Below are 23348 nucleotides of genomic sequence, written 5' to 3'. Positions count from 1 at the left end.
TGCCACACATCATTTCCCTCTTAACATCTCCACCCACGTAGGCCTTACATCTTTGAGGATGATTTCCAAACCAGCTTAAATTAAAAGTTCAAAGAAAAGTACTTCCACCCCTAACAAGGCACAGGCTTCAGAGAAAGAACTGTCATGAAGAAAAGGCTGGAAGTTTAGGTCTGGGAGGGAAGCAAGCCGGACTGCCGACCTGGAGCTTACCAAGTGGACGGCCAGGCAGGTGTGCTGGCAGACCGCAGCTCAGACGCACGCAGAAAACGCTGTCCTGCTTTAGAATGCGAGGGAAGCCTCTCTCCCCTAAAAACTGACCAGCTCAGGAACGCCACACTCACCAGGCATTCCTGCAGAGAAAAAGGCTCGACCCAAATATCGTCGTTTCCCTCAATGAAGCTCCGGGTTGGAGGAAATGCAGGGGACGGAGAAACAAGCTAATCGACACCGTGAGGAAACAGCCGGCCAAACCCAAATGTGGGGCGCTCCCCACGCGAGCAGCCCGGACCCCTCTTCAAACAGTCAACGCCGTGGCCTTGTTCTGAATTCAGAAAAGACTAGCGAGACGTACAGGAAAGGAGGGCTGGGTGTTGGTCCTCAGGGCCCGGCTGTGGGCGGCGTAGTGGGGGGGGGGGGGGCGGTGAGCACGGGCCGACAGTGGTGACGCGGGGCAGGCTCCTCGGGGTGACATCGGTGTCAGGTACTGTGCGGAGGAGCCGGCTGCGAGGGGAGGACAGTGGGGGGGCCGCCTCCTCCTCGGAGTCCCCGCCTCCTGTGGCCCAGTGCCTTCCACCCTCTGACCTCTCTCTGCCATCACCCCCTGCCCCCCGCCCGCCCCAACCTGTCCCACGAGTGTCACCTCCTGTGTGAGTGAAAGGCAGCGCGGATCACGCACCTCTAAATGCGGACGCTTCGCCCCGACCCGATTCTCCCCGAGTCCTGGCACTTCCGCCTCCAGCCTGAGGGCCACTCTGCACGCCCTCCGTCCCCGAGATCGGGCCTCGGCCGCCCCTGCCCCACCGCTGCCCACCCGACCCCTGTACCACCACCCTGGGCTAACGCCAGGTGTGCCTCCGAGACGGGCAGTCCACTCATGCCGCCCCGCCCCCAGCAGGCACTCCTGGGGGGCTACGAGCCCCACGTGCCCTGGCTTCCGCCTCACCTGTCACCGCACCTCCACGCCCAGACGCGCGGCCGGCAGCCCCCACGCGTGGCGGCACCCCTCACTCCCTCTCCTCGGCCTGCAGGGCCCTCCGCGCCCGCCGCCTGCTGGGCCCTTACCGCCTGCTGGCCTGCCTCGGGCTGCCCTGCCCCACAGGCCCTGGCCCCGCGGGCGGGCCCGAGACACGGCCTCATAACCGACGCACGAGGGCCGCTCTCCAGGGATTACCCATGCGTGTGCACGCACACACACGCCGCGTGGCCGAGAATGTCCATCCGGGAACGTGGCTGAAGTGGCAGCGACACGTACACACAAGCAATCTCCAAAAGAGAAACTCGAGTGGAAAAAATTACGCGGGCGCCAAGAAAACAAGGGGCCCGCGTGGCCCGCGCGCACGGCTGAGCGCACCGGCTCGCGGCCGGGAGGGAGCTCGCAGGCCGCCGCGGCCCGTCGCGGGGCCAGAGGGCGCTGCGGGCCCGGCTCAGGCGCGGGCCTCTGCGGGGGCCGGAGCGGGTGAAGGGGGCGCACCCCCGCGCGGAGCCCCGCAGCACCGGCCCCACGCCCGCGGGAAAGGAAGCGCGCCTGGGGACGCCCCTGCCGCGCTCACCCAGCATCCGGCACCGGGGGCCGCGCGACCCACATCGCGCTTGTGGGGCTTGACACCCCGCAGGGGACGGACAAACGTCTTCTCCCAAGACGCGGTCGGGCCCTAAGACGTCTGTTTCCCAATGAACGCCAAGACCAGGCGATGCTCTAGACGCTGTGGGGGTGACGGCCGCACACAGAGCCGCGCCCCGCAGAACGAGGCCAGCAGGACAGGCGGGCGGGTGAGGGGAAATCTGGCCCGAGCACCTCGGGACAGCTCGGAGTGCACCCGGGAAGTGCACCCCCCACGCACCGCGGCTGAGGCGACGACCAGAAGCGGCCGCACAGCGAGTGACGGACCGCAGGGAGCCGAGCTCCACGGCAGGGCCGGGTGCGCACAGCGAGCCCCCTGCACCCGCGCAGAGCGCAGCCCACTGCCTGGCCTGGGAAACGAGGACCCCGTCACGGCCACGCCACCCTAAACATGCCCAATCCCCCCGGGCCACGGACGCTGAGCAGGGTCCGGCCTGGTCAGGGCTTGGATGGGAGACCACTTAGGAAGACCAGGCGCTGTAGGTGTAAAAAGTAAAAAAATAAGGGATTGTCAGCTGACAAGGTCCTCGCAAGCTGTGAGGCCAACCAAGGGTTGCCTCGCCTAAAAAACAAATAAGTGATAGAAATAAATAGAGTAAAAAAAAAAAAAAAAAAGAACAAGGACCCTCAGTAAGCCCTAAACTGGAACACGCTCCACACTTGAGGCTGGACGTGGCGCCTCGTCGCCTAAAGCAGAGGAAGGTCTCAGGCCACACGACTCACGGCAGCTGCAGTGGCCGGGATGAGGGGGCAGTGACCACGGGCTGCGGAGTCCAGGAGGCCTGGGGTCCAGCCGTCCTCTCGCACACCGGGACGCGTCTGCCGGCCCGGGTCCCAGCGCCGTCTCCCTCACCGCCACCACCTCTTGTGGGGTCAAGAGCCGAAGGGGAGAAGTGTGGCTAGGAGGTTAAAAACGCGCCCGACAGAGGTCGGATGGCCGCCCGGACGGCGGGCCACAAAGATGTCCCTGCTCTGACGCAGAAGCATCTCGAGCACCGCCGTCAGATGAGGGCAGGCAGCCGCAGGCCAGCGTGCGCGGACCCACTCTCCGCCGAGGGAGGGCAGGGGGCGCCTCACGGGCGGAGCCGGAGCAGCGAGGGGCCTTCCCGCGGTACCTCTGCAAAGCATCTGGGTTCACACACCACGTGAATCTATCACCTATGCAAAGGATAAAAGTAAACTGATAAACAAAACCATCTGTTAGTCTCAAAATTGAAGGAATTAAGTGACAACAAGTAAAAACCGTAAGATACAAACACATTCTTTCTGCAACTGACACACAGCATCGGGCACTTCCCACCTGCAGAACAGCACCATTTCGCCACATCACATTAACGGGGTTCGTTTGGGTTTTACTGGTTCTGTAGTTGGATTTATATTTCATTTGTATGTTGGTTTTGGATTTATAGCTGCATAAAATCCCTTAACTATGAGGAATTCATAACCAGCTTTAGATATAGATTTATAAATCTAAGTAGCATTATAATAAAAATTACGTTTTCTTAGGGTGACTAAGGGTTTAATTAACTTTAAAAAAAAAAAAAAACCCACAGATGGAGACACTTCGCTGTGTGGCACCTGGAAGCGCCATAAGCAGCCGGCTAACGCGGACGAAGTCTCCGAACCACTGAAGTCTTCCCCCGTCCTGCGGCGCCCCGGGGTCCCGGCGCTGCGGGTGCCTCTAAGCGAGCAAGGCCGGAAGCCTGGGGAGCGCACGAAACCCAAGGAGCTCGGGCTGCGCGCGCTGCGCGGGGGGCTCTGGTTCGCGGGCTGGGACGGCGGCTGCGGAGTCAGGCACACCCAGTGTGAAGCCTGACTCCATCGCGAAGCGCCCAGGCCGGAAATCAGAGGTCGCCAAACTAATAACCAACTGGTAAACGAAAACATACAGCAATAAAAAGACTCAAACGTTGTATCGATAAAACTAAAGCCATTTTTTAAGGCCATCAAAACTATAGTTTTAGATCCGAAGTTGCTTTCAATTATAACAAAAACCTAATACTATCAACAACCACAGAGTAATAACATTTTCGCCCAGTTTTCCATCAGCGAAAGGCTGAAGGAAGCCCGACTCTGGGGGCACCTTCCCCGCCACGCGAGTGACTCGTGCCCGGTCGCTAGCACGTAGCTCGCGGTCTCCTTTCATTTGCTTCGTCTGTACTGGGTCGTTTTCCTTGCTGATAGTGAATTTTTAACTAACGGTTCCCTCTAGAAATCTAGAGTTAAATCAGGGAATGTCCCCACTGATTGCTGCTAGGAGGTACAATTTACGTGAGAATCTTTCAGCAGCTGAGGAAACCACCCCTTAGAGAGCATTCGGGTAAGAGACGCCCACAGGAACGACGCCCCGCTGAGACCCCAACCTTCACTGCAAACACCTGGGTGACAGGGCGGTCAGGTCGCATGCGACGGCAGCTCTTAGCGAGCAAGCCCATGTGCCCTGATGGAGCCCCGCCTGCCCCGCAGCCAGCTGAGCCCTGCGGGCCTGGGCAGCATGGGCCAGGGGCTGTGCTGCTGCTAAACGCACAGAACCCTTCGTCCCCAAAGACGCAGGCTGGGGCCTCGGCCTCGCCCGCCGGCACTGCGGCTCGGGGAGGGGTGCGCGGTGACCAGCCGGCGGGGAGCCCCGTTCTGCCTGCTGTGCAGCCTGCACCCCCACTTCTGTTGAGCGATCAGGAGGTCAGAGCCTCAGGCCACCCCCTCCCTGGCCCCCAACACGCAGCCCCTCTCCCTGACTCCCCGAGGGCCGGGGCTGGGACCGCGGACCCGGCCCGGAGCCCTCCCGCGCCAGCCGACACCCGGCACCGAGAAGCGGGGAAGGGTTCTGTGTCATCTGCTGCCACCCACCGCCTCCCACGTTTCTTCTTCACTTCCAAAGAACGAAAACCAAGAGGTTACATAATTTTCATTACAAAACTATTATTTAGTAGAAGAACAAAACCAAATCCCAAGCTGTCAGTAACTTCACTGGGAAACAGCGAGTGAGAAGCCCCCAGTCTCCTTCCACTCCGCCCGGCCGGACACGCCCTGCAGAGTCAGCCACCTGGCCCGCTGGGGGGCCGTGCGCCACACGCCTGGGACCTGGGCTGAGGCCGCCCTCCCTGAGCCGCGCGGCTCACACCGCAGGGAGGAGTCACGTGAGTTTTGGACCCGCACTGCGTGGGCGTCCGCGTGGGGCACACGCTGAGCGGCCCGAGGGCTGGACAGAGGCGGCTGAGTGGCCACGGCGGGCGAGGCCACACCGAGGCCACACGCGGCGCCTCCCACAGCGCCTCCGGGGCGCCCAGCACCGTGCTCACCCTCCTCACCCTCCAGACGGAAGCGGCTCTGCTCCTCCCCCATCGGAAGGCGAGCTCCTCACTCTGCTCAGTAAGGGGGAGGAAATCGTTTGGAGCACCTCCTGACGTGAGTGTGTTTTGCAGGTACTTGGATTTCAGTGCTGTTCTGAGAAGCGGCTCCCGCCAGAACCCAGCAGCTGCGCGCACAGCGGCTCAGGAAAATCCAGTCTCCATCCAACACTTACCGTGAAATTCTAAAAAAATAAGTCTTCTCTCCTCCCAACATATCTGCTACTTCCTTCTGTGGCCACAACTTGATTCCATTTCAGCGTCTGGTTGAAACTGGCTGTGGGCCGACACCTGCTCCCCTTCTGGGAGCCTGGAATGCGGGGGTCTGCCAGGCCGCGCAGGCTGCCTACACCGCCCACGCCACTGAACACCCCGGGCGCCATCCCCCGAGCTGGTCACCAGCCTCCCACACGTTTTGTCCTAACTCGTTCCTGGGTGACTCCCCGGGGACAGGACCCTTGGAAGCGAGTGCCTGGCTTCCGCAGACCGCACCCCCGCACCCTCCCCTGGGCCGGGCCCTCTCCACTGTGGCAGACTCACCCCGCAGCACCAGGTGCTGAGTCCTGGGGTCCTCCCAGAGAGCCCTGCAAGGAGGGGGTGGTCCTGGGAACCCCTGACATGGTGCCACCTGGTGATCACCTGCGTTCCTCCCCCACGCTCCCTCTCCTCAGCAGACGCGCCGCGGCCCGGCAGCTGTGAGCTCTCCTGTGAGCAGCACGGGTCAGAAGCACGCCCTTCTCCCCGGCCCCCGAATCTCATGGCCCCCGAATCTCACGACGTTAATCCCTGATCAGGAATCAGGCCTTGGCCTAGAGCCTAAGCTCTCGGAAGGCGCCCGCTGCACCAGCTCCCCTCATCCCGAGCCTGCCCTGCTGTGACGGTTTCTCTTGGTTTGACAACAGGACTAATTTGATTTAACATCATTTCCAAATCACGCAGCGAAGGCTGCAGGTCGGATCGGCCGGGTGAGAGTGGAATCGTGACAAGCGTGAACGGCACGACGGCAAATCCGGCTACCCCAGAGGGAAAAACACAGGCATCAGGGGAACCCCAAAGCATACCGAAAGGGCAGGGGCAAGGCGCCCGGCATCTAAGCGTCCCGCCCGGGGCGATCGTCAAACGGAGCGGCCGGGGGAACTCGGCGGTCTCCGCCAGGGGCAGCGAGAGCAGGAACCCCGGGCCGGAGGCGTTTTGGGGGCTGGGGCACGTGCGACGGGGCCGCACACCCCGCGGCACCCCGGCTTTCAGCCTGTCTGGCGCGGGGGCCGCACCGCGGCCGCCCAGCAGACTGCCTGGCGCTCGGCAGCCGGGGACGGCTGTGTCCTCACGTGCGCACGTTCTGCGGTCCCAGTAGGCAAGGGCGAAGGCTGGTGACGACGCACGCTGGGGCCACCCGGAAGCGCCCTCACCCACACGCCTGCTGGTCGCGGACCGCGGCCGGGCTGTCATGGGAACACCGACCACAGGGTTCCTCGCGGCGAGGCGGCTGCTCTGGGGACAGCGCCCCGCAGACCCACACACGTGGCCACCGGACCATGGGCACAAGCAGCCTGGACCCAAGGTGGGGGACAGAGACCCCACCCCCCGCAGGGAGGTGTCGAAGTCGCGGTGGCTGTTTGGGGAACTCGCGACCTGCCAGCAGCGTCCCACACATGCAGCCGGCAAGCTCGTCACGCACACGTGTGTGCTCCATGGCCCCTGGTTTCCACGAATGACTCAGTGAAACGGCTTCTGCACGGTGCCAGGGCGGTGTGTCCCACGGGCCATCTCCGGCTGACGGTCTGCGCAGCCCCCGGGGCCGCAGCCGCCCATCAGAACCACCTCCGTCCACTGCTCCGCGCGGGACGCGCACACTCCGATCGTGGGGAGAGCCCGTGTCCGCTGAGCATGGCCGCTGAGCCCGGCACCTGCCAGGCCCTGCAGAAATCGGGACGAAACAACCCAGGGCAGGGTCAGCCTCTGAGAGGAGCGGTCGCGGACGCACACCCCGAGGGTCCTGCCGCGAACATGTGCCCGGCGGCCTCGCGCCGGGAGACAGCACGGCCGGCAGCGCCTGGGTCCCCTCTGGGCCCTGCGTGGGGACGGCCAGCAATGAGCATGCGCAGACCGCTGCTGCGTGAGGGCGCGGGCCTGCCGCGGGCTCCCCTGAGTCTCGGGGTTCCCTGAGCAGAGGCTTCCGACTCGAGGGCAGCCGGCGCCCTCCCGGGCCTGATGGCGGCAGTGCTGCTTCCGGTACGGACTTCACTGCACGAGTTTGTTTCGCAGATCCCTCTGCGCATCGAGCACATTTAAAAATTGTGTAAAGGTTAAAAAGACATGCATGAGGTGCTGCGGGGCTGGGTCACGTTCTTACTCCACGAACACAGAACACGTGCTGAAGACCGGTCGCGAAGCATCCCGAGCCTGAGGGGTGTGCGCAGCAAAAGTGATAGAGACCCTAAGACACATAAAGCTTAGCAGAGGGAAAAGGAGACGTTTGAGCCAGAGCTGGAAGCGTCTGGACCCAGCCCTGCGGCAGGCCTTCCGGCTGTTCTGGCCACGTAGGAAGGAGAATGAAAAGAGTCCGCATCTTGGAAGGTGACTCTCCTCAAGATGCCACCTGGATCAAGACGAGGGTCACACCCCAGGCCGTAAGAAAGTATCCAACCAGTTCCCCACGTCTCAATGTACCAAAATGTGTGACAACTCAAGCGCCATTCTTGTCTCTCAGGCTGAGAGAAAACGGGCTGCAGGAGCCGTGCCTGCAGGAGAGACGAGGTCGGGCGAGGCAGAGGCCGGCGCGCGGCGCCCGGGGCGAACCGGCCAGGTGAGGGCTGATGTCCTCACGGACCCCAGCGCCGCCGCCGCCCAGCCCCGCCGTCTGCCGGCGGCACGGTGACGTCCACGGGGATGCCGGACCGCGCCCGCGGAGGACGTCGGCGCGACGCTTAGCCCTGCGCGGACGCCCGGACCGGGAAGGAAGAGCATTTACAACGCGTGTCTCTCATAAACGCTGCAGTCACTAAAGAGTGTGTTTAGCAGGCATTCGAACATTTTAAAACCCAATCTGAAAAATCATTTAAGGAAATCTCCAGGCTCCTCTTCACAATTATGTACAATAAAACGCCTTATTTCTAAACTACATGCAAATGGACCTAAACGAAATTTACTCGACAGCACTAGTGGCTTTAAACTGTAAGTCTCTGTGGCACAAAGCGTGGGCGTCCGCAGCGGTGGGCACGAGCAGCGTCCATGGCGCCCCGGAGGCGGGCAGCAGGCGGGCCCCAGGGCCGCGGCAGCTCGCGGCGCCTCAGAAGACCGAGGGAAAACGTGACACTCGGAAGCAGCCCTGGGCTGACCACGGCGTGTTATAAAACTAAGAACGTTCTCGTGTAACTGAGCACGCGGTCCATTCCCGGCCGACTCCCTTCCCGGCTTTCTGTGACCATCCGCATCAAAGCGAATTCTCATTCTTTTCTGGAGAAGTGTAAAGACGTTAGGGGAAAACGATTCAAAATCCAGCCACAATGAGCTCACGCTCCTTCTACACATTACGAGTCGATATAAATAACACGTGGCTCACCTTACAGGTCTGGACTCGGGTAGCAACTTATCAGTAAATAGCCCAACACATCTGTGGCCATTTATTTTCATAAAGTTTCGTGACTCATCGGCTACCAAAGACCCGATTTAATTAAAAGTTCAGGGCACGATCCCACTTGCTCATGAGAAAGCCGTCCACACGCCACCCGGGCAGAGCACGAGGCTGCTCACTCTCAGGCGGCCGGTCCTCGGGAAAGGAAACGGGACGGGGGAGGGTAAATGAAACGTGAGCCGGGGGGAAGGACATTCTCCACCACGTCATCGGGATGAGGTGGCCACGCAGAGACAGCAAGCAGTGTCCACGGGACCCTCGCTCCCTGAGAAGCCCGCACAGGGTCCCACAGCAGGGCCCCTGCCCAGGGGGCAAGGAAACCCCACAAGAGCTCCACTCATCTCAAAAGCCAGTTACTTATGAGTCACCCTCTAAAGTTTAAATGTTTATGCTTTTACTTTTTTTTCCAGTTCCCATGAGTTTTGACCTTAAAATTCATCCCTCCCTGAAGCCCCAGCTGAGCAGTTTTTCTGTGACTCTCGGTGAAATCCCAATAGAAAACAATGTTCATCAAGGCACGATTCGAGATGCTAACGGGTTCCACATCACACCCTAGAAGGAACACTGCGCCCGGGACAGAAAAAGCTGCAGGCGCGTGGACACGGAGGGCCGGCCCCGGAGGCCTCCCAGCAGGTCTGGCGGCCCCGAGGACCCGCCCTGCGCAGGGAGCCTGCGATGGCCGGACACCATTCTGTGAGGCGCTGGGGACGGGCCTGAGAGGCGGGACCCTGCGGGAGGCGGATGGCCTCCCCAGGGCACCGGGCGCCATCCAGCCACAGAGGCCTGCCCAGAGACGAGACTGGCCTCCCTGAGGCAGCACTGGGCTCTGCGGTGGACGGCCAGCCTCTGGCGTGATGACGCTGGTCCCCGGGGATCTGGGACTTGTCAGCCTCTGTAATCACACGAGCCTGTACACACCTATCTCGCCGGTTCCGTTTCTCTGGACAACCCTGCCTTACACCCCCACCCCCACCCACAATGAGTCGGGGCCACATCCCAGAAGTATTATGAGTAGGAAGAACGGAACGACGCTTTCTCCTCAGACAGCAGGCAGCCGCGCCAGCCGCCAAGGCCCAAGAGGCCAGAAACAAAGGAGGCAGAGACCAAGGGGCCCTCGCAACCATGAGAGCGCCCTCGCCAGCCACTCCCGTCAGCACAGCGGACACCTCGGAAAGGCCTAATTCTCCACGCGACACAGCCCCGAAGGAACAAACTAAACGTCCTCTGCCGACCCGCGAGCAATGACCAGCTGAAAGCATCTGGCCACGAGTGCCACCAGGAGAGCCCGACGCACGGCGGCTTCCGCCACCCACGGTGTCTCCCCTCTGCGGCCAAAGCGCTCTCCAGAGAGCGCCTGACCGTCCCGCACTTCGCGACCAGACCTCGCACGGGCCCGGAAGAGGCGCAGGCAGCTGACCACTCGGCCCTCGGTACCAAGCGCGACAGGCCGCAAAAAGCAGCCGTGGACAAGGACAACCAGGTACCTTTTTAATGACAGATGCTCTTACATGCGCTAAAGGATTAAGTGAAGCCAAAAAATCGGACAAATTTTCTAATGAAAAGGCCGCGCAGATTTGAAACAGCCCCTCTGCCCCGTTGCCATTCGCGCAGCAAGCGTGTGTCCGGAAGGCGGGCACGTCGGTGCACGGACAGTCACGGAGCCGAGCGGTTGTGCCCCGGGGACCTCGAGCCCACACCGCAGCATCTCGAGGGAGGAGAGGCGCCACGCTCCTGGGCCCAGCCAGCTCCGCCTCCCTGGGTGCCACAGCCGGTGGCCGGTGGCCCATTTCACAGGGAAGCCACGTTCACAGCGATCAAAGACTCAGTCCTTCTGAGGCCACAAAGCCCTGAGCTGCAGTCTGAGGTCAGGGCCACCGGGCACCCCCTCGCCACCATGTGAGGCTTTCCCCTGGCCACACGGACACCCCGACAGTGGAGACACGGCCACCCGATCACTTCCCAGAGCAGTGACGCCCCAGGGAGCAGCACGTCTGCAGCCTGGGCTCTGTCCCAGCCAGCCCTCGGGAGCCAGCAGCCCCGTCTCCCTCTCAGACGCCCAGGGCCGCTGGAAGGGGGCTGGCCACCCCTTCCTCATTCCACCCACTCTACCCAACTCGCCCTGAGGGGCCTCGGCGTCCAGGCCTCTCAGGACCCTAGTGAGCTTCTTCCTCCCGCCCCCGGCGACCTGAGTCCTGTCTGTCCTGCCAACGCCCCTCCAAGGAGGACACCCAGAGGTGGAAGAACCCACCTTACAGACACAGACCGCCACCCTCAGAGCCCACCGCCCAGCCACCTCCTTCACGGGCTCTCACCCGGGGCCACCGTCCCTGTGCCCCAACGCTGCACTCAGGGCCACCACCCCTTCACCCCAGGGCGAGCACCGAACCACCGCCGCGGTCACATGCCCAGCCGCCGGCTGCAAGCGGCTTGGCAGGACGCAGCCCTGCCCGCGACAGCTGGCGGAGATTCCGTGAGCAGAACGCCCTTCATCCGCAAATTCAAGTAAGAGTACTTCTCCACTGCAAACTCTGGCAGGGGCACCTTGTCGCCAGTCCATGGGTTCCAGCTAAGGAAGGCGTCCCCACCTCTGGGAAAAGAAAGTGCACCAACGAGAGCAGTTTGGGAAACAGAGAGACGGCAGGAGCTGGGACGCCACTGCAGGGGAACTCAGCGCGGTGGCCTTGCCTGTCCCCATGGCTGCTCTGGGCCTCCCGCCCAGGCGCCCGACTGACTTCCGGGAGTCTACACTGATGAGGTGACTCATAACTCGGGAGCAGGGGAACCACACGAAACCTGAATACGCAGCAGCAGGCGAATAAGGTACAGAGGAACACGAAGCCATTCAAAACTAGTCAAAAGAACATCTAACAATACAGGAAACCTGCAGATAGCAAAGGAAATACGAAAAGATACAACGAAACCGAGCGGACCCCATCACGGCAACAATGTAACCCCACATACAACCAGCAGCCCCGAAATCCCTTTCAGTAGTTTTAACTATTATTTCATTACGATTACTACTTTGCTCAACTTTTCAAATCGATGGAATTGCTCTCTTACTAATATAATATTTTTAAGGTAAAAATAATACAACAGCAAACTCCACAATGAAGGCAATTTCTGATCCAGGGCGCAGAGAGGCACAAAACGCTGTGGGGTTACCGGGGGGGAGGCGGGGACCCGGGAAGAGGCCAGCGTCGGAAGCACCCCGGGACGGTGCTGTGCGTTTCCCGGGGCCGGGGGCAGCGACGCTGACTTCTGCGACCGAGTTTTTCGTGCTCTGCGGTTTCAGAGGGTGTGTGTGCGAACCAACAGCCGCTAACTCCCAGCCACAGGGGATGCAAACTGGTGGGAACGAGTGGAAAGTCCGAAATCAAAAGAGACTGCGACTCAAAAAAGCAATGCCAGTCTTTAAAATTCTAACTATCTATGTGCAAGTCAATGCGCTGCAAGCGTTGAACTCACATATCACGCCCGTTTTAGTTCACTCGCGCAGTGAATCCGGCCGGTCTACTTTTAAATCGGAAGCACCATCTGACACATTGCACCGCGGAGCCCTTGCTGAGGCCTCTCCCCTCTGGCTCTGCAGGCCTCCGGTGTCTTTGCTGAGCTACAGTATTGCTTTCCTGTCCTAACCAAAGAGCAAGCACTACGGCCAGTGACGAAAGCCAAAGCTTAACATGTCTCAGCAAAAGCTCTAAGAAAGAGAATGGGAATTATGTTATCGCGCATCACCTAGTGGCAATCCCTGGGGCACTTCAGACGCAAACCTGTTAGACTTCAGCGACATACACTAAAATGGAACTTTAAAATGTGGGTCTCAGGTGACCCTGAGCAAGCACGTTTTGTAAGGCCACACAGTGGGGGACCCAGAAGCAGGCCAACCCCGACCACGGAAAGGGCAGGAACAAGGCGGCCAGGGGCAGGAGGCCCCCGACACACGGGTCCCTGCCCGTGGCCACCACCGTGCCTCAGCTCCACACCTATCGCCTGCCTTCCGTCCCCACACCGGCTGCCTCATCACAGGCTGTGTCACTCGTAAGCACCTCGGAGCACGCCGTGACCCTGGCCACCCAGGCCTACCTCCGTTCCCGCCGGGGCTTCCCAAGTCAAAGTCTTACAAGAGCCAGGCTGGTCCAGCTCATCTTCCCGGCCCGCCAGGCCACACGCGGGCCTTCAGAAGCAGCTGCCTGGGCCCAGACATCCAATCCCGGCCCCCTGGGCCGCAGGGGGAGGGGCAGGGCCACCCTGAAGAGGGGTTAGGATCGGAAGGAAGGGGCTGGGGGCCCGCAGACACCAGCCGGGCGCGGCATTCAGGAAATGCCACAGGTCAACTGCCTCCCGAAGCCGGGCCCTCCTCTGCCTTTGGCGACGTGCTCCTCAGCTGTCCCGATGGACAGCTCCCTTCTTCGCATCCCACAACCCAGGCACCTCCGCACCCTGCGCGCCCAAGTCCTCTCCCCAAGCTCGACTCACGGCTTCAAATCCCAGCGACTTCCTAACACCCAGCTCGGGAGCCACCCCCAGAGTCCCCTTCTCTGAGTTCCCATCAGTAACCTCCTGCCCCCAGGAAGACACAGGTAAGACGTGACGGCGTCACCGTGAATGCAGGTGTGCCGGAACACAGAACGGCGGTTCCCACGGAATACGCAGAGACACGTGAACACACGCAGGGTCGGTTTACACACATACTCCCCTTCCCTGTCGGCTGAGAGGGCCTAAAAGACGGGGTGTCCCGGGGGCCGGAGCCCACCCAGCACCCGGACCCGGCCTCACGGCTCTCCGGCATCAGGAGCCGGGCTCCTTGGGGAGACGTGCAGGGTGCGCCACACAGTGAGGGGCCGTCCCGGAAACCCACAAGGACAGGTGTGTCGGAGACGCAGGGGTCAACTGAGACAGCTCCCGGCGGCCGAAGATGGAGCAGTGTGAGCAGCAAGATTAAGTCATGCTGAATTATAACCCAAAGGACAAAGAGAGTCCCCACGAGTCCGTGCTGACGGAAGTGAATGAGCGGATTAAAATATGGGGGGTGGGGGATAGTCAAATCTCCATACGGAAAAATTCCAAATAACGTAGGTCGATGTCTACCCGTGAATGTGGCCTGGGCATAGTGACGTCACCCCAAAGAGCACTGGGTAAAAGGGCAGTGGTGAGCCATGCTGCGGGCAGGGACCGCAAACATGGCGAGATGAGGTCACTTTCGCTCTGTGGACTTCCTCCCCAAAACCGATGACCCCAGCCTCGTCGCAAGAAAGTCACTGGATAAATCCCCATGGAGGGCCGGTCTGCGAAGTCCCCGCCCAGCGCCCCCTCAGGACTGTGGGGCCACCCAAAACAAGGGCCGGGAGAGACGCTGGGGGAGAGAGCCACAGCGGGGCCTCAGGCGACCAGACACCAGACGAGTAAATGGAGGGCGGCCTCCCGGGTGAGGCTGGAACAGGGAAAACGTGAAAACTCGGCAAATCCGAACGAAGTCTGGACTTCGGCTGACTGTAACATAGCGACATTGATTCGTCGGTCGTGGCAAATGCACCACGGTAACGTAGCCGGAGAGCAGCAGGGCGACGGGGCGAAGTACACGGGACGCCGTCTCCCCAAGCTTTCTGCAGATCCAAACGATCCTAAAACACAGAGCCCATTCCAGAAAACAAAAACCCGCCATCATTCACCGAATCCCACGAGTCTCTCCCCACCTCTCGGGATGTCACTCACCACGCACGCTTCACAGCCCACCGTCTCGCAGACCTGCCGAGATCCTGCTGCTTTCCAAGTGAATGCCATTTCCCCGCCCTACCGTCCAGGCCCTTGAGGACCGGGCTTGAAGCTCCTCTGGCTCCTGGGACTGGACCCTCCGGCCCTCCAGCTGCCCTGCCGCCTGGAGCCAGCAGGTGAAGCCTCCTGGGACCCCCCGCCCGACCCGTGCCCCCCACCCGTGTCCCCCCACCTGTGCCCAGGTCTGCCCCGCCCCACCCTCCGGGGGTCGCCCCTCACAGCAGAGACGGAGAGGCCGGAGAGGCCAGCAGCCACAGTGGGGTGGGTGGGCCGGGCCTTGCCAGCTGGGCTTCTGAGGGTTCCGCTGCCGTTATGCGTCCCGCCCCCAAGGGCGAGGAGAGCAAAGGTGGATCATCGCCCAGCTGCGGGGAGGGGGCGGCGGACAGGCGGGAAACACTCCGAAACGCTAAGGGTGGCACAGCGGGATGTCACTTAATTCTATTTCCCTTTTCTTCTGTTTCTCCGTATTTTCTAAACATTTTACAATGACATTTGTTCCTTTTATAATCTGAAGAAAAACACGTTTTCGAGGAATTCAGTTACTCAAAAAAAAAAAAGGTTCAAGTATCCGTCAAGCACTAAGCCCATTTTCAGTGAGAAGCTTCACTGAAAGCGCGGCAGCGTTTCGGGGACACCGTGACGCCTGCGGTCAGGCAGGGCCGCACGTCAGGAGGAGGCCCACGCGTGTGTGCGGTGACGGACAGAGACGCGGTCCCCGGGCCGGGCCCTGCCCCCGGGCCAGCCCGTCACAACCCGGACGCCCCGTTGCCAACGCGGCGACCACTCGCTCGGTGAACGGCTGCCAGCGTCTGGGGACACCTGCTACGGCAGAGAAGTGACAGACACCTGCGCCTCGGCACTGCTGTCGCCTCTGCGGAAGCGAACGCGGACCCAGGCCGGGCTTCGAGGGACACGGGAGAGGACGAGTCTGATTTGACATCCGACTTTCACTGTCCTGTGTCTTTAAAGTGCTTGTCTGATCAGGTTTGAAGAATGAAAGAAGTTATCCAGGAAAACGCCAAACTGAATGAAGTTCCCCGTGCACGGCTCATCGCCAACACCGCCCGCCCCCACCCCGGCATGGGGACAAGGACGACACCCCACGGGGACAACAGGGATGAATGGAGACCAGACACCAAGGGGACAGGGGCTGGGAACATTTTAGGCAACACTTTGAACATTTCCCACTGAGACGTCTCCCGAGTTTCCACAGCAGACACAGGCTCCCCCGTCCCGAGCGCCCACCGCGGCCTGGTCCTCTCCCCCACGTCCGGCCAGAACCCGCGAGGCATTCTGCCACCTCCTGCACCCAGTCAGCGACCCGGCGCCACCCGGCGCCCGTTCCAGAGCTGGGGGCCCTCGGGGCTGACCGCGGCTCACTGGCACCAGCTCCGGGGGCAGCCAGCTGTTCCTTCCCAGCCTCCCCCCACCCCACCCCGGGGCGCTCCTGCCCCAGCCCGCTCCCGCACACCCCTCACACACACCTGCCCAGCCACACGGACGCACGCGCACGCACAGCACCTACCCACCTCTCCGTTCCTCCCTCCTGCTCCACGCCCGGAGGAGTCTCTAAAACGCAGTCCTGATCTCCCGCTGCCCTGCCAAAGCCTTTCACCCCCTCAGGACGAACCCAGGACCCCAGGCCTCCCAGAGCGCCTCCCGCCCTCAGACCCTCGGCACCTCTCCTCACACCGTCTCTGCTCCTTCTCTCGACGGATGTTTACTGAGCACCACCAGCAGCCAGCGCCACGGGAGAAGCTGGGGACGCAGCAGAGGACAACGCAGTCCCTGTGCCGGTCAGGAGACGAAGCACGCGGGTCGCTGGGGCGCGGGGGGCGGGCTGCCGAGGCCCCCCTGGATCCCGGAGGACCAGGCGAGAGACCAGGCTCTCGCCCACCGCGCGCACCCCTCACCCCCAGCCCTGCGCGGCGACTCTGCTCCTCCAGCCTGGCTCAGTGCCGGCTCCCGGGACCCCGCGCTGTGCACGCACCGCCCTGCCTCGCCCGCCTCCTGCGCTGCTGCCCACCGCCCCCACAGTCTGCTGGCGGCCTTGCGCGCGGGTCACTCGCCAACCCGCCAGCGCTGAGCGCGCGAGGAACATCGCGAACCCCTGACCTCCACGAGTCGGTTCCCGTGGCTTCGCTGCCCTCTCCCCGCCGGCTCGCAAGGCCCCGTCTGCGCCCACTCCGACCAGGCCCGGCAGGGCCACCCGCCCACGGGGCCCGGCCGGGGCCGCAGAGTGCCCGGCAGGCGGGGCTCCGCCCACTCCCAGGCAGCACGGTCTCCACCTCCACGGATGGCTCCGCGCTCTGCGCTCCAAGCAGGGCGGCCACGAGCACAGGATCAAAACGGAGAGGGCGTAACAGGCCCCCTCTGAGTCTGGTACCTGATTTCAGAGGTCAAGTCGCGGCTTGATACTTCTGGCCGAGCCGGCTTCCGTCACGCCCACCGTCCTAATCAGACCCCGCTGTCTTTCAACTACACTGAAAAGTCTCAGCCTTGGGGTAAAGGACACCTCCACGCTCTCGAAGACTCCCAGAGAGTGTTTTTATGAGTTATACTTATCAGTATTTTCCAAAATAGAGGTTAAAACAAAAAAGTAATATATTTTTATGAAGCCACTTAAAAATTATAAACTCGCTACATAGTCAGATAAAAGTTAAAGATAAAATCTGTTAGACATTGTGGCCAATCTCTTACTGGCCGCCCTGACGGAAGGCGGGTGGGCTCCCGTACTGCGCACCTAACCTGTCGGGCCACGCTGTTCCGATTGAGGCGGACGAGGAAAACCTGGCCTCGCAAACACATGAGGCTGGAGAGGGCAGGAGAGGGTGAGCAGCCAAACAGCTGAGAACCCTCTCCTCCGACATTCCACCTAAACTCCGCAAATGACAGCTTCTTCAAGGTCTGCAGCAATCCACCCCAACAGAATATAACACAGACTTATCTGTCCGCAACCACAGCAATGAACTCTTCATCCCGTTACGCTGAAATCCCTCGGCCTAACTTTGAATGGACTTTTCACCCACGGATTATTCTGTCACGTGAATGGGTTGTTTGAAAACGCAGGTTCACTGAATTATGCAGGTGTTCCAAATGTGGGCACATTTCACTCTACATTATCAAAACGATCATGCTCGTGAACTTCACCATGACCTCGTCAGAAAGGCCCTGAAGCTCCGGGAGCCGCAGAGCTCGCGGTGGCGGATGCAAGGTTTCCAGAACGCTGGCAACAAACGCACAGTGTCAGCTGCTTTCCTCCAAGTAACAGCTCACTTTGCTCATTTCCGAGAAAATGTCTGCCAAGTGCCCGAGCCTGGACGCCCAGCGCTGGCCCGTCGGCCTCTGCCGGCCCGGCTGTGTCACTCAAAAGCAGCGCCTGGTGCCGCCTGTGACCCCCATGGGCACCTCCCAGGACAGGGCTGGCACAAGGTGTCAACAGGCACACGCCGAAGAGCCACAGCGTAACTCAGGCGGAACCGGAGCTTCTCGCGGGGCGAGCGCAGCAGGGGGCAGACGCCGCCGACCAGGACCAGGACGGCGGCCACCGCCACCTCGGCCACGCTGAGAAACCAGCGCTTCAACACCACCCCTCTGCGCCGTGTGCAGACCTCAGCTCGGTGCGCACGGCCGCTGACGGCTTCGGTTACCACGTGGACCCCCGGGAGGGTCAGGAGTCCCTGAGGGAGCCATGGAGTGTGACTGACACTTCTGAGAGAGCCCCCGGCCACCCCTGCAGACACGATCGCAGGGAGCCCAGCCAGGACACGACTGTGATCGTCTAGACAAAAGATGGTGGTTGCCTGGACTGGGCCCGCGGCAGCGGAGACAGAATGAGGCGGGCGGCGTAGGGCAGGCTGTGGGGGCGAAGCCGACAGGCCCCACTGACGGCCCGGCCGGGGCGGTGAGCGGGGGAAGAGGGAGGAGCAGGATCTGGACGCGCAGCTCGAACAGCGAGTGGGTGGCGGCGGCGGGGCGCTGCGGTGGGGACACCAAGGCCGAGCAGGCCACTCGGTGTCTGAGACCCAGTTCCAGGGGCAGGTCGGAGCTGGAGACGGGTCTGGGAGTCGCTGGCACGTGGGTGGCATTTAACCCCACGAGCCCGGAAGGATCGGCCAGCACAGGGCCCAGGGCCAAGTCCGGGCGCCCCCACACTTAGCTATCCAACAGCACAGGCATCTGGGGAGGGGGTCGGAGACGTCAAGGGAGACCGGGAGGCACACGGGTGAGGAAGGAAGGCCAGGGCTGCCGAGAGGTCACACGAGAGAAGCACCCAGGTCTCGTGCAGGAGGAGGGCGGCCTTGGCAGAGCCGCCGCGGGAGGAGACCGGGAGGCTGGCGGTGCGCAACGGGAGGGGGCAACCGGGTTGTACCGTGTCGCTGTGTAGCCTTTCCGGTCCGCGCCACGGGCGAGTGCATCGGCCGCTTCCCCCAGGCTCACCCGGGCGTGGCTTCCAAGGCAGGGCGACCAACCGGGCCAGAGGTCCGGGCAGGCTTCACCTCACACCCACACGTCCTGCTCCCCTGTCGCGGCAGCATGTCCGCCGAGGGCTCCCCCTCGGAGCAATGGCTCTTGAGCTCCCCGTTTCCCACCCACCTACGCGAAGCAGAGGCTCCGCCAGGGACCAGGTACCCCACCGGCCCACGTTCCAGGGACGAGGAGCTCCGTGGTCACTGGGAAGCGCAGCGGACAGGTGCAGGTCCGTGAACGACGCACGCTGAGCTGTAATCGCATAAGCTGCTTCTCTGAAAAGTATAAGCCACAAATACCACTGATGCGTACCTGTCTCACTCACTACACACAGAATTAACCAGACGACAAACCGACTTGATCATAACTGCGTTAAACTAACAGCAACTTAGTAATTAGAACAGAATAACAGAGCATCTGGAAACCAGGGCCGATTCAAAACAAAGACTGTGGGGTCCCGCCCGAGAGCGGCCATGTGTGCCGCTCCGCGAAGGGGCCACATGTTGAGCAGCAGAACGCTTACAGCAGTCGCCGGTGAACTTTAGCAAGGATGTCAGTTTTAGGGACCCTGAGCAGCCCCACTAAGGAGGACGGCGGTAAGTCACCACTAACACACACGCACACACACAGCGAAAGTAGCTGCAGCTGCACCTCGACCGCGGGAGGAAGTGAAGACTGAGCGCCCTGGGCGGTCGGCAGTCCACGGGGGGCGCCCGCGTGGTGCCCGCACAGGGCCACCGGGCCAGCACCTGCTGCTTACAACTGTGGAGGCCCCTCGGGCACAGGGAGACAGTGCAGCCTGGACACCCGCAGGCTCCAGACCCCTAGAACCAGAGCAGCTCCCTGCAGTTGCTCTAAGGGAACCCAAGTCACAGCTGAGTGACCACCAGCCGGAAGCAGCCCCACAAATGGACGGCTTCGTGTTTTTTAACAAACATCTGAATCATGCCAAATGTTTGAAATTGGAGTACTTCCCATGAAAATATATACATATATTTTAAAGGTTTCCTGTTCTTCTCAAAGAGCAAGAGAAAGGCCTTCCCCCCCCCACCCCCCGCAGTGGCTGTGCTCACTGCTCCCCAATCCCTACTCCCGAAAACCAGACACAAGTCAAATGTGAGCAGCCATTTACCTTTGAATCTGTGCTAGGATTCTTCTTGTATCTGGCCTATTTCATTCACTTATGCTACTTTCCAAACCTTATCATCATTAGAATTTGCAGCCTTTGTCCCACTAGGGTGTGCTGAAAAGGTCCCCTTGGGCCTAACCAGGGGAAGGAGACTACTAGGAAGCCAGGACCCAAGCTCCCACACACTGATCCCAAACTCTTAGCTGCCGAGCTCCCTCCTCACGCAATGTTGCAAATGTCAGATACTTTGTCTGCCCCCTCCCTGCTCTTTTCTAAGTAGAAATCTCAGTAATTACTCAGGCTCACCCACTCTTCTTTCTCCTAATAACTTCTGAAAAGCTTATCAGTAAATGCTGATCACTTGCAAATTAATGTTTTAATTAAAAGGTCAAAAAAATATATCCATTTATCAGTTTTAACAGTTTTTAGCATGGGTTCAGGATGGCAGAAGAAACCACGTTTCAAAAGGAAGGAAAAAAATGCCGTCCAGAAAGAACTTAAAAAAGTGGTTAGATGGTAACTTTAAAATAAAAATCTTTATGTATGCCAAGCAACCACAAAAGCTTTGAACTATATAATTAGTACTAAAGACGTCCACGAAACAGACTGCATACAATCTCTTCCAATGACCTTCTCTTTCGGTCTCCTTAAACCACTTTGGGATGAAACAAATTTTCCTAACCTTTAACAAGTAAGCCACATCAATGCCTGAAGCACTGGTTACCACTGATTGACTTACAAGAATTACCATAAGGGTAACCTTACATAGGTTCAGCATCGTATACTAAAAAAAAAAAAAAAAAAAAAAATCTCACAAAAACACATTCATAAGCCCAGAGCAATCACAGTGCATTGTAACCCCAACTACCCCCCCCCTTATACCACCAAAATGTTCAAATAAATAAAGACAGTCTTGAAGAGAAAATAAATCACAAAAATAAATCACAAAAAGTATGCATAGATGAGACAGTCCCACTAATTTGCTTTGGAGACCCAGAAACAGATGGTAGTTGATTAAGGACAGAGCCAACAAAGCTGGCTGTTTTCTTTCCTACTACTAGCTGCTTGTGAGTTGCTGTCCACATTCCAACACCATGGGGACCCTCCTAAAACCTGGACCCCAAGTCCCAACCCATCATACTAGAACTCCGCTACTGGAGAAATTCTGTTTCCGAGTTACAGCAACATGACACCACATAAAAGGAGGAAAGTCTGGATTCAAGACAAATTGTTGAAGTTCATTGTAACTTTAAAATAACTTTGCATTCATTTGTTACTAGCTGAACATTTGCCAGTAATCTTGTTTCCTAGCACACCCTGAGACTTCTGCACTTAGCCTAGCTTGGACTGAGGAAGTAAACTAACCACAGCAGCTTAATTAACCACGTGGGTACAAGTATTATATCTCAAGTCGTCTTTCCTCTAGAGCGTGTAAAGACTTGCAAGCTGTATTTTCCAACTTGCTTATTAACTTTTATTATCTGAATCAGAACTTAGTTTGAATTAACACTGTCCAGTGAATTACTAACCAAAACAGCCAAAACTGGAGTCCGAAATGGTTTGTGCTTTTTAGTTGACTTGCAACATGTGGCTGAGAGAAAAAAAAAAAAATCGCAGCTTTCCCAAGGACACATGTTTGGCTCTCAACTTTTTTTCTTCGTTGGAAAAACTACCAAGGTCTAAGGGGCGCGGACGGAACCCACTTACCCGATCTTTCATCCTCCAGCTCTGAGCTAAGGATTTGGAGCCTTCAATTTTCTCACAGTGCCTCTTTTTCATAAAAGCCAAAGGCAGGTTCCAGTCTGTAAGGTCGGCCTCGTCTTCCTCCCCGAGCCCCAGAAGAGGCGACTGCAGCATCTCGGACTCCATCACGGGGGGTGGGGGTGGGGGAGTCCTTGGCAGCAAGCGCTCAAGAACCTCCAGCCTTAAAAACTAGGGTGCACCAGAACGGGTGAAATAAGAAACAGGAAAAGGGGCAGTAGAAAGAGAAGTGAATGGCGAGCGTGCGGGGACCCTCACTCGGGCAAAAAGTCTGCCGAGGTCCTTCTTCCGAACTCTGAGCGGGAAGTCGGAGGGGGTGGGAAGAGCCGCGGGGACCGGGCAGCCCGAGGAGCTCCGTCCGCTCAGACGCACGCGCCCCCAGGCCCCAAGCCCCTGGCTGCTCCAGAGGCCGGCCGGCCGTTCCCGGAGGGGCTGCGAGCCGAGCTGTCAAAGGCGTGCAGGACTTCGGGCCTCACGATGACCCTGCTCTCGGCCTCCAACGCCTCAGCCTATCCGAGGACAGGCAGGCCGCCCGCTCTCGGCGCCGGTTCGCCGCCTGGGCTGAGGTCTCTGGCCGAAGGGAAGAGGTTCGAAGCGCCTCGGGTCTCCGCCTGCCACTCTCAGCCCTGCGGGTCCCGCACTCGCCGCAGCTGCTGCAACCAGAGCCAGGATCGGCCCATCGTGCTCGCCCGCAGCCGGCTCCCTAGCCCCGGGTCCGCGCGGCCTGGCCGGCCCTGACCTTCGGCCCCGTGGCGCTCTCCTGCCCGAAAACGAGTCCTGGGAAACGGGCGACACGGAGCCGCGGAGAAAATGGGTAATGTGGGGTTACTGAGTTTGGGGAGTTTTGCCCTCTGGTTTGAAGCTACAGTGAAACTCCTCTCATCAGCACATCAAGGAGGACGCCATATTGCCAAGACCCAGCATGCATCGCGACCTATGGCGTGCCTAACAGGCCAAACTACCTCAGAGCGTTGTCCCCGCTTCCTGGGATGCCGTGAGAGCTGTCCCCCCCCTTTGGTTACTATGGTTACCACAATTCTGCTTTCTCGAGTTTATCGCGGTGCGTTCGCCGCATGATGCCAAAGTCAATCCTACAAATGAAACTATGTTAATTTAATTAATTTTGAAAAATTTATTATTACAAATAGACCAACGTTCTTCTGAAATGAATGAAAGGAATCGACCTCCTTATTGTTTTCTTCCAGATTTTGAAAAGGCAGCAAAAGCTTCAGAAAAAACCATTGACAAAATTACAAAAGAATATGGGGTTTTTTGTTAGGTTTGATTTGGTTTGGTTTTTTGTGCGTGTAGTATCTTTCACCGTACAATCAGTTTTTCTTTTTAATTTGTTCAGGGAACACCAAGAGAAAAAAAATAATTTCAACAATTACAATT

General features: G+C 59.6%; 1 protein-coding gene across 4 annotated transcripts in view; it reads right to left on the bottom strand.

The window, feature by feature from the left end:
- Nucleotides 1-22877, bottom strand: part of RPTOR (regulatory associated protein of MTOR complex 1) — a 159282-nt gene extending 136405 nt beyond the window's left edge. For 3 of the 4 annotated variants that reach the window (XM_016143312.2, XM_036222311.1, XM_016143313.2), the window contains exon 1: nt 21900-22877. In XM_016143312.2, coding sequence (XP_015998798.2) covers nt 21900-22061 — 162 coding nt within the window. In that variant the 5' untranslated portion in view covers nt 22062-22877. Of the gene's footprint in view, nt 1-341; nt 545-21899 lie in introns of those variants that run through there. The other variant, XM_016143315.2, reaches the window with a different exon arrangement.
- Between the last annotated feature and the right edge of the window lie 471 nt (nt 22878-23348).

The sequence above is a fragment of the Rousettus aegyptiacus genome, unplaced genomic scaffold (assembly GCF_014176215.1).
Source record: "Rousettus aegyptiacus isolate mRouAeg1 unplaced genomic scaffold, mRouAeg1.p scaffold_m13_p_6, whole genome shotgun sequence".
Classification (NCBI taxonomy): domain Eukaryota; kingdom Metazoa; phylum Chordata; class Mammalia; order Chiroptera; family Pteropodidae; genus Rousettus; species Rousettus aegyptiacus.
The sequence above is the reverse complement of the archived record's forward strand: the minus strand, read 5'-3'. Positions and strand labels throughout refer to the sequence as shown.